Consider the following 10,000-nt stretch of genomic DNA (forward strand, 5'->3'; position numbering starts at 1 on the left):
GGGGGGTTAGGGAGAGAGAGAGAGAGAGAGAGAGAGAGAGAGAGAGAGAGAGAGAGAGAGAGAGAGAGAGAGAGAGAGAGAGACACACACACAGAACCATAAATACAGAATTTAAAATCATACATTTATTTCTATAGTACCTTTTTAAAACAAATAAAATGCAACTGTACAAGTAGAAGGCAGTCAAACACAACACTCTGAAAATAATAAAAGGCAGCGTCGATTAAAGGCTAGTGTATAGAAGATGAGTTTGAAGAAGAGATTTAAAAGCCCTCAACAACAGCAGCAACAACAACAACTAAACGTCTCCCTACTGTGTCTGTGCTCACCAACCAGGCGAACGCCTATGACAAAGTCATAGAAACCGAAACCTTGACACTAAATAAGGAGTGGTAATTCAGTCATGTGTGCGGAGCTCTTTCTCTCTAACGTAAGTCGGTCCGTGGGGCCTGTATTCCCAGCACAACCAAGAGAGACGGCATTGTATGTGGTTTGTTAGGTTTTTTGTAAGTTGAATGGTGCCCAGGACCACCGTATGTAGCACCACCTCAAACTGCCAGGCCCGGCCACAGAGGTACAGCTGAGCAGGCCCGGCCTGAGGCAAGGTGATCCTAGAAGACCAGCTTCTGGGCCCGGTTGTGCCCAACTTTGAACCTGGATCAGAATTATCCTGCTTCTTTTCTCCGCTCCAGAGATCAGCATCTCGCATAGCAAAAAATAAATAAAAATCAGGATCATAACTTCTGCCCTTTAACTTGGACACTCCACCCTCCCTGTGAGAAACTGTCTATTGGACTGGAGGACTTAGAACGCTAGTCGTGTGGATTCAAAGTGGACTGGGATGAAGGTAGCGCTCTGTGGGAGGAGAGGAGGACGTCTGGGACACTGCACACTCTGCACATCGGTGGCCTTGTGCTTTTAAACCTGGATATCACACAGACCCTGATTCATTTGACATGGGTTTATTGGACTGAGCTGACAATACTGCTGAGAGAGACCTTTCTGTCATTGCACAGAGTACAAATGTATCTCTTTTGCTCTAGGCACAGGGGTCAGCCATAGTCAGTGTCCCTGGAGCAATTAGGGCTTAAGTGCCTTGCTCAAGGGCACAACGGCAGTGGTAGGCACCTTAGATCTGATGCCAGCAACCGTCCAGTCACCAGCTCACATGCAGCTCCCTCCTGAGGCGGGGATCGAACCAGCGACCTGCCCGATTGCTAGCCAGCCTCTCTAACCTCTAGGCTACCGGCCACCCCCCAGAGAGACAGAGAGAGACAGAGAGACAGAGAGAGAGAAAGAGAGAGAGAGAGAGAGAGAGAGAGAGAGAGAGAGAGAGAGACAGAGAGACAGAGAGAGAGACAGAGAGACAGAGAGACAGAGTAATGGATGTTTCCATACCAGCACAGAAAGATCGTCCAGCTGGAAGATGTCATCAGGGACTCCAGAGTTCTTCAGGTTGTTGGCTCTGGCCACCACCGCCTACACACACACACACACACACACACACACACACACACACACACACACACACACACACACACCACAACGTCAGTCATCACGCAGCCTTCACACAACACTTCTACAGCATTTACGCCTCACAGGCAGGTCAGGGATTTCACTGGGCCTTGACTATTCCATACCTCAAACCTCCCTGTTTACCTTAGAGAGAAACAGGTAGAACCAACCTACTGCACGTTTGGCAGGTAGGGCATGGGCAGGGTCTGGTTTGAAGGCAACATTTTGAGGGTGTAGAAGCCTGTAGTGGCATGTTTGTTGGGTGCAGTAGATACTGTGTATGGTGGTGTGTGTCAGTGTGTATGGTGGTGTGTGTCTGTGTGTGTAAATTACCCGGAGGTTGGGCAGGCTGGACAGTTCTCCGTGGAGTGTGGTCAGGCTGTTGTGGCTCACAGACAGATGCTCCTGAGAGGAAAGAAAGAGTACAGAGGTTCATCAACTAATCACACACACACACACACACACACACACACACACACACACACACACAATTGTGGTATGCTAGTGAAGAAGTAGAAGGACTGACTCACCAGCTTCTGAAGTGAGGCCAGCTCCTCTGGGAGGTAGCACAGTCCTGTCCTGTTGAGCTTCAGCCATCTCAGACTGCTCATAGACTTCACGTGCTCAGGAAAATACCCCCCCTGCAGAGGAGAGAGGGAGGGGGTTAGGACACAGAGGGGAGCTTGATGATGTTGGTTGTGGTCGCTTTGATTGATCAGTGATCTATATAGGAACTCTTTGCCCCCTAGCAGAAGATTGGCGCCTACTTTGATTAGGCCGAGGCCTGCATCATGGGACATAAGATTCATTACCTCATCAAAACACTGGCAGCATGAGGTTTGAACACACTTTCCAACAGTACAATGAACAACTTTTGGATGTTTTCATCTCACTCCACTTCTCACTCACTTCATCTCATCAACTAAAATAGATCTCTCGATCGTGATTCACAGTGCAGTCAGTAAAAAAAAAAAAAGTGTTGTCGAAAGTTAGTAAGTTGTAATGTAGTCCACATCCTTCAAAACTTGTTACTGCAAGCTCCACCTGAATTGCACATGATGGGGACCCCCCCCCCCCATCCTACTGATTACAGACTAATGTGCACACACTGCACAAAATGAAAACCTGGTTTTCGGTGTCAGCATTTCACAGGTGAGAAGTGTGCATTCAATTATCTATTTTTTAAAAATCCCTGCCTCTATTTCAAGCACTCCTCTCTATTAAGAAATTCACAGGACGCGCACATCAGCACTTTCCGACGGGTGCGCAGTCAGACTGTCCATATAAATGGAGAGTCTGAGTTAGTGAGACAAGCCTAAGAGAGAGAGAGAGGCGCCAGGAATACCATGAGACAGAAGGAACATTATGTGAGTGTGACAACACAGGCTTAGAGATGGTGAGGTCACCTTCCTCATTTCATTAGACCACCACTATGGGGTGTGTCTAACTGTTCTAGTTCCAGCATGTAAAAGCAGAAATACCTCCCAGTGATAATCACACAGTACACAAACGGACATTCTCCTCAGTATCTTTATCAGGACATACCTTCAGGAGTGACTAAAGGTATGTCTAGGACTAAAGGACTAAAGGTGATTAGGGTAACGTGACTGTTACCCTAATCATAGCGCCACAGTCCACCTACCAAATAGTCTGATCCTGCCAGCTGTCCCGATCATATTCTTATCTTACTCAGCTCGCTGTGTGGGTCAAAATAGGCAATGACGACAGTACAGGAATAGCTGCTCTGTTGTGGCCCTTGAAAATCATGTTTTCCTGGCTTTATCACTAGCTAATGGGTTATAGATAACTTGCGGACAGGCGCATCAGGTAAGACAAAGTGCCAATGTACCTGCCCCCCCCCATGTTACTTGTTTACATACTAGTTGGCTACAAAGTTACCCAAAATGTCCTTCTTAAAGTGAAAGAGCTTGCTACATCAACACGAGCCGTGTTCCTAGACTAGCCAGCAGCACGGTAAGGACCCCAGACTAAACACTTTGACCAGGCAACATGTTGACAACTGGCTAACGCCCAGGCAGTGTTGTCCCCGGCTAGCTCGGCCGGTAGCTAAGGCTAACTATGTGTTGCCTTGGTTATGCCGAGGCTTCACATAGCAACCATTCCCGCTGGCTAATACACGTCGTTGTCTGATAACTAACAATAAGACAGTGAAATAAACCCATGTGTTCCTTACTTTAAAGTCGTTTCCACTCAGGTCTACCCCCCTGATAAAGGGGAGAACTCCGGTGGCAGCCATTTCTGGTTCAGGATGTCAGTCTCTTGCCAGCAGCAGTCTATTTTAGTCCACAGTGGGCCGGTCCAACCACCACCCCCCCCGCTCCCCCCCTACGGAAAAGAATGGAACATCCCAGACATGCGCACTCAGGAGAAAGCGCTTATAAAATAAACAGTCGAATTCTGAAACACACGTGTTTCTTGTATATATTTTTTTACATAGGACGATTTTAATAAGATTTGTTTCCCAAAATCCTAAATGCTACAATAATAATAAGAGACACGAGTTCCCAAAGGCACTTGTGAACATGTTATTTATTACTATTATATTTTAATTATACAATTAAAAATAAGAGCATTATTTGACTTTCTTCCCATCTCTAAACAACACGCCTCCACATTTTTCTCATCATTTATGACATTCTTTCAAATATAACAGCAACTGTCAGTCAGACAGTTTAACCAGAAAATACTGGTCTGTTCAGGGCCGTCCAGAGACCTCAGACAGTGGTCATCAACAGCAGCAGCAACAACAACAACAACAACAACAACTCAGTCAGCGCTTCAGTACTACACACCGATGAGGAAGATGAGAAGGACAGAGTAGTACATAGTAGTAACAAATATACATGGAAATACATTCTTTCACACATTCATTTATTTTGCGGTAAAACATTCCTCTGTTATCATAGGTCTTTCTTCTGTCTGCTGAGCTGAGGCAGTGGAGACTGTTCTGATTGTGAGTCCAACTGTTGATTGAAGGTCACTCTGTTCTTAAAGCCATAGCTAGGGGGGGGGTAGGCTGATGCTAGCCCCAGATCCTAGTACTAACAGGCAACTTCTACCCAGAACATTCCGTCTGATCAGTTCAGAGGGTACGCCAACCAAGGTCGCCCGGGCGCTGTCTAGGTTTAGGCCATGGTAGCGGCGGTGGAGGTGGGGGGGGTCAGGCGGGGGGGGGGGGGGGGGTCAGCGTTGGGGACAGGTGACACGTGTGTGACCAGGCTGGTGACAGATCCCACAGGTGCGAGGCTTCTTGGCCGCGGGGGGTTTGTTGGGTGGGGCTCCTGACGAAGTCTTCCTCCCCCCTCCTCCTGAGTCTCCCCTTCTATCTCCCCCACCAAACCCTGAGGGAGGGAGAGAGAGAGGGGGGGGAGAGAGAGAGAGAGGGGGGGGGGAGAGAGAGAGAGGGGGGGGGGAGAGAAAGAGAGAGAGGGGGGGGAGAGAAAGAGAGAGAGAGGGGGGGGAGAGAGAGAGAGAGAGAGGGGGGAGAGAGAGAGAGAGAGAGAGGGGGGGGGGAGAGAGAGAGAGGGGGGGGGGGAGAGAGGGGGGGAGGAGAGAGAGAGAGGGGGGAGGGAGAGAGAGAGAGAGGGGGGGGAGAGAGAGAGAGAGGGGGGGGGAGAGAGAGGGGGGGAGAGAGAGAGAGAGGGAGGGGAGGGAGAGAGACAGATGGGGGGAGAGAGAGAGAGGGGGGGAGAGAGAGAGGGGGGGAGAGAGAGAGGGGGGGAGGGAGAGAGAGAGAGAGAGAGGGGGGGAGGGAGAGAGAGAGAGAGGGGGGGGGGAGAGAGAGAGAGAGAGGCGGGGGGCAGGTCAGTCATTCCAGTTAGATGACTGCATAAATACTGTAAACACAGCTGTATATATTATGATTGGGACATGGGGTCTGTCATAAAGTCTTGACTTGAGTGTATGTGTGCGTGTGTGTGTGTATGTGTGTGTGCGTATGTGTATGTGCGTGCGTGTGTGTGTGTGCGTTCCGCTCGGCTCTGTTACCGGGCGGCGGGGGCACGTTCTCGTCGGCCCACTGGAAGAAGCCGCACTGCTGGTCCCGCGGCCGCCCGCACACCTGGAAGACACGGCCCTTATTAGGCCCCTCCTTCTGCACCGTACGCATCACCGCCGCCTCGTTGCAGTTACACATCGTCTCTCCCCCCTCTCCTCCTCCTCCCCCACTTCCACTTCCACCTCCACCTCCACCTCCACCTCCACCCCGCCTGGCTCCCCCAGGAGCCGTAGACGCCGTGTTCCCATAGCCCAGGAGAGGAGAGGGCCTGGGGGGCTGGGAGGTCTGGTTGGGTGGTGGAGGTGGTAGCGCCCTCTGGTGGTCCGGCTGGTCGGCCCAGAGGAAGAAGGTACAGATCCCGGAGTTGCACTTGTAGAACGGGCGTCCTTGGTTGGGGCCGTCCTTGCGTACGGTCAGGAGGAGGGCGTCCTGACCGCAGTTACACACCGGCACGTCGCTGCTGGGGTCTCCGGCGCCGCCTAGGGGCGGCTGGGGGTGGTGCTGCTGGGGGGGCCAGGAGGGAGGAGGGGCTGGCAGGGAGGGTCTAGAGGCGGGGTTGGGGGCTCTGGGTGGGTTAGCTCTGGGTCTAGCGGCCGGGCGGGCCCTGGGCTGATTGGGGGCTGTGTCTCCTCGTCCTCTTCCTGCTCCTGCTCCTCCTCCTCCCCCTGTTCTGAGGTATTTGTTCAGGTTGAGCACCTCCCTCAGAGTCTCGTCACACCCCCCTATGCAGCCCACAAACTCCAGAGGCATCATGGGAGGAAGGCTGCCTCTCCGGAACTTCAACTTCAACCTGAGGAGGGAGGGACACACACACACACACACAGGAGAGAGGGAGGGAGAGAGAGAGGGGGAGGGAGAGGGAGGGAGAGAGAGAGGGGGAGGGAGAGAGAGAGAGAGAGAGAGAGAGAGGAGACTCAAGTCCTGTTCCAAATAAACTAGCCAGAACACTTCCCATATCAACCCCTAGAACCTTCAACACTTCTTCGACACAACCTCGATCAATCAATCAATGGCTGTGTTCCAAAATGCGTTCTTGCCAAATACGGTGTACGCTCTAGATAAGAGTGCAAGAAGGCATTTTGGAACACAGCCAATCAATCAATCAATATCTGTATTGTCCCCAAAGGGACATTTGTAGTGCAGTCTGGGTAAAAAGACAACAATGAAACAACAACAACAACAACAACAATAACAGCCATACAACAAATATACGCACAAGATTTCTCACAAGAAAAGGCTGGATACATCACAGGGTGGATACATCACAAACGTCACAAGCCTAGTCCCATATCCACCCTGAGAACCCTGTCCCTGGCCCTGGCCCAAATCAACACCCTAGCCTCAGTAAGGGGGTACAGGAGGTGTTAACACCCTAGCCTCAGTAAGGGGGTACAGGGGGCCGTTCCACTAAAGTGGATTAGTATATCGGCGATTGAAATAAATCAGGCGATCAGGCAACTCGGGATTGGAATTCAAGCCTCAGGTGATTCCTCGAACGAGGATCAGGCTTGTGTGATGAGTGTTCACAGAACACCGGCTTACAAATCTTCGATATGGGCGCGTGCACGCAGACATAAAGAGCCCCGAAGAGTCGATCTGTCGAAATGAAGATACTCCACTCTGCAGGGGTCCTACATTTGCGCAGCATTCCGAATTATTGATCTTTATGAAGACGGAAAAATAAGATGTAAAATAGTGCAATACTGCCGCAATTAACAAGGCGAGGGAAATGGTTTGGCAAGACATAGCTGACCGATTAAATGCGTAGGTCATACTAGCCCCAGTTATTGTTATATGTTCATATTTTAATAAATGAATATTACTACTGTGGTGATATCAGCAGCAGGCTACAAGCCGTCATATCGCCACAATGGCCTAGTGGTATCGACCGCTGCTATAGTATTTATTCGTCATTTTTAGACGGTGGTTCAAATCCCTCTTCGGACACACTTTTTACTGCATTTCGTTGTCTGAATCTAATCTAAAATCTAATCTAAAAAAGTATGTAGGCTATAAAATTATGGTGCAGGCTAATTTACAAGAACTGACACGATTACAATGGTGCTTGAAGCCTTTGCATGAAATCTTCGGTTAAATGTAAAAAAAAAAAAAAATCACTTAGTCAAGTCTCGAACCCACAACCTTCGGAACTCTAGCTGGTTGCCTTAACCACTGCGCCAGCCAGACCGCTGTGTCAAAAGCAATGCAAGTTGATAGACATACCTATTTATTTTATTTTATTTTTTACACTTTTTAATTTATTGATCTATCGATCTATCTATCACACTTTCAAAATATCAAGTTATCTATCACACAATCAAACTATCTATCGATCGATCACACTTTCAAAATATCAAATTATCTATCTATCACACAGTCAACCAATCTATCTATCTATCTCGTGTGAAGTGGGAACTAATATTTCCTAAAAGACACTTGAGGAACTGTCGTTCGGGATGTAGTTTCCGCCTGTGAGCCTTTTTTGACGCACGTATTACTTTAGCCAGTCTTTTAGCCTGCTCGCGACCAGGCTAATTATATCTGACTCAGAAGGAGCTCAACCAAGCAGCGAATTATTTGAGCCACATTGATGGAACCGAATGCAAGCTAACATTATCGCCGATTAGAACTTTATCGAGGCTTAGAAGATAATCTCGCTTAGTGGAATCGGCCCCAGGATGTGTTAACACCCTAGCCTCAGTAAGGGGGTACAGGAGGTGTCAACACCCCAGCCTCAGTAAGGGGGTACAGGATGTGTTAACACCCTAGCCTCAGTAAGGAGGTATAGGAAGTGTCAACACCCCAGCCTCAGTAAGGGGGTACAGGAGGTGGTACTCACATGTGAATGGGCCGTGGCGTGCAGGTAGGACACACACTCTCGTCCCTGGTGACCTCCAGCACCGTGTCAGGGAACCACACTGAACACTTACACTCCGGGTAGCCCACACAGCTCATGTACTTACTGCAGGAGGGAGGGAGGGAGGGTGGGAGGGTGGGAGGGTGGGAGGGTGGGAGGGAGGGAGGGAGGGAGGGAGGATGGAAGGGAAGGAGGGAGGGTGGAAGGGAAGGAGGGATGGAGGGAAGGAGAGAGGGAGGGAGGGAAGGAGAGAGAGACGGTGGGAGGGAAGGAGAGAGGGACGGTGGGAGGGAAGGAGAGAGGGAGGAAGGGAGGGTGGGAGGGAAGGAGGGAGGGAGAGAGGGTGGGAGGGAAGGAGGGAGGGAGAGAAAGAGATACGTTTGCGTCCTTTCAAAAGTTGAGGAACAGATGTTTTAGGACAAAAGGCCAATTAGGCTTTTAAAGTCTCACCCCGTGCCCTCCTTCCTCTTCTTCAGCACCATGTCCAGCCCACACTGTGGGCACTTCCTGACTGGGAGGGGCATCTCCAGATCCTGCTGCTCTGATTCGGTGAACTCCTGGGCCTCGCCCAAATATGGAGCCAGAGCATCATCGAGCCTGGGGGGGAGGAGGGGGGGGACACAAAGACATCATGACTACCACACTAGCATCGAATCAGGAGATTGGGTTGGGTGGGTGGCTCAGAATGAAGGCGCTCTGTCATTAAATCAAACTAAATCGGTTTCGCTAGTGAAGACAGCTAACAGCCTCTAGAAGAACAGTTTGATCATACACTGGGATCACCTACAACACACACACACACACACACACACACACAGACAGACAGACAGACAGACACAGACAGACACACACACACATAGACACACAGACAGACAGACAGACAGACAAAGACAGGCACACACACACACACACACACACACAGACACACACAGACACACACAGACACACACAGACACAGACACACACACACACACACACACACACAACATATATAAGACACCAGACGGTCAAATCTGCAACGTGCGGGAGAGAGTCCACACGTCCGGCCCCGCGAGACAGAACCAAAGAACAGAACCAAGGAACAGAACCAAGGAAAAAGAACCAAGGAACAGAACCAAGGAAAAAGAACCAAGGAATAGAAACAAGGAACAGAACCAAGGAGAACCAACAACACTCACTTCTTGGCCCCTCTGACCGACTCGATGAACACCGTCTTGTACTTCTGGATGTGGTGTCGCAGCACGCTCTGTTTGTCCTTCCGGCCGTCCGATACCAGCTTCAGGTCCGCCTCCAGCTCGGCCCGCAGGTCCGGCTTGGACATGTCGTAACCCATAGAGTTATAACCTACAGATCAGATCACATTACATTACATTACATTATATTAGACTAGATTAGATTACATCACATCAGATCAGATTACATTACATTACATTAGACTAGACTAGATTACATTACATTACATTAGATTACATTAGATCAGATCAGATTACATTACATTACATTCAACTTTATTGTACAAATACCAGACAACGAAATGCAGTTTAGCATCTAACCAGAATGCAACTAGTGATATAAGGTCATGATATAAAGCACGCTAGATATACAGGAGA

General features: G+C 49.6%; 2 protein-coding genes across 2 annotated transcripts in view; both read right to left on the reverse strand.

Annotated features, from left to right (window-relative positions):
* LOC308149534 (protein flightless-1 homolog) overlaps positions 1 to 3,802 on the reverse strand; it is a 25,530-nt gene extending 21,728 nt beyond the window's left edge. The window contains exons 1-4 of the mRNA XM_080522391.1: positions 3,710 to 3,802; positions 2,046 to 2,156; positions 1,849 to 1,920; positions 1,399 to 1,479 (exon numbers count right to left, since the gene is read on the reverse strand). Of these exons, the coding sequence (XP_080378517.1) occupies positions 1,399 to 1,479; positions 1,849 to 1,920; positions 2,046 to 2,156; positions 3,710 to 3,772 (327 nt within the window). The 5' untranslated portion in view covers positions 3,773 to 3,802. The remainder of the gene's footprint in view (positions 1 to 1,398; positions 1,480 to 1,848; positions 1,921 to 2,045; positions 2,157 to 3,709) is intronic.
* Positions 3,803 to 4,120: 318 nt separating this feature from the next.
* The window catches only part of top3a (DNA topoisomerase III alpha), a gene marked incomplete at its 5' end in the record, with an annotated part of 14,360 nt that continues 8,480 nt past the window's right edge, over positions 4,121 to 10,000 (reverse strand). The window contains 5 exons of the mRNA XM_080524752.1: positions 4,121 to 4,877; positions 5,524 to 6,323; positions 8,373 to 8,495; positions 8,841 to 8,987; positions 9,569 to 9,734. Coding sequence (XP_080380878.1) covers positions 4,720 to 4,877; positions 5,524 to 6,323; positions 8,373 to 8,495; positions 8,841 to 8,987; positions 9,569 to 9,734 — 1,394 coding nt within the window. The 3' untranslated portion in view covers positions 4,121 to 4,719. The remainder of the gene's footprint in view (positions 4,878 to 5,523; positions 6,324 to 8,372; positions 8,496 to 8,840; positions 8,988 to 9,568; positions 9,735 to 10,000) is intronic.

This window comes from Nansenia antarctica (assembly GCF_963989245.1).
Source record: "Nansenia antarctica genome assembly, chromosome: 2".
In the NCBI taxonomy this organism is placed as follows: domain Eukaryota; kingdom Metazoa; phylum Chordata; class Actinopteri; order Argentiniformes; family Microstomatidae; genus Nansenia; species Nansenia antarctica.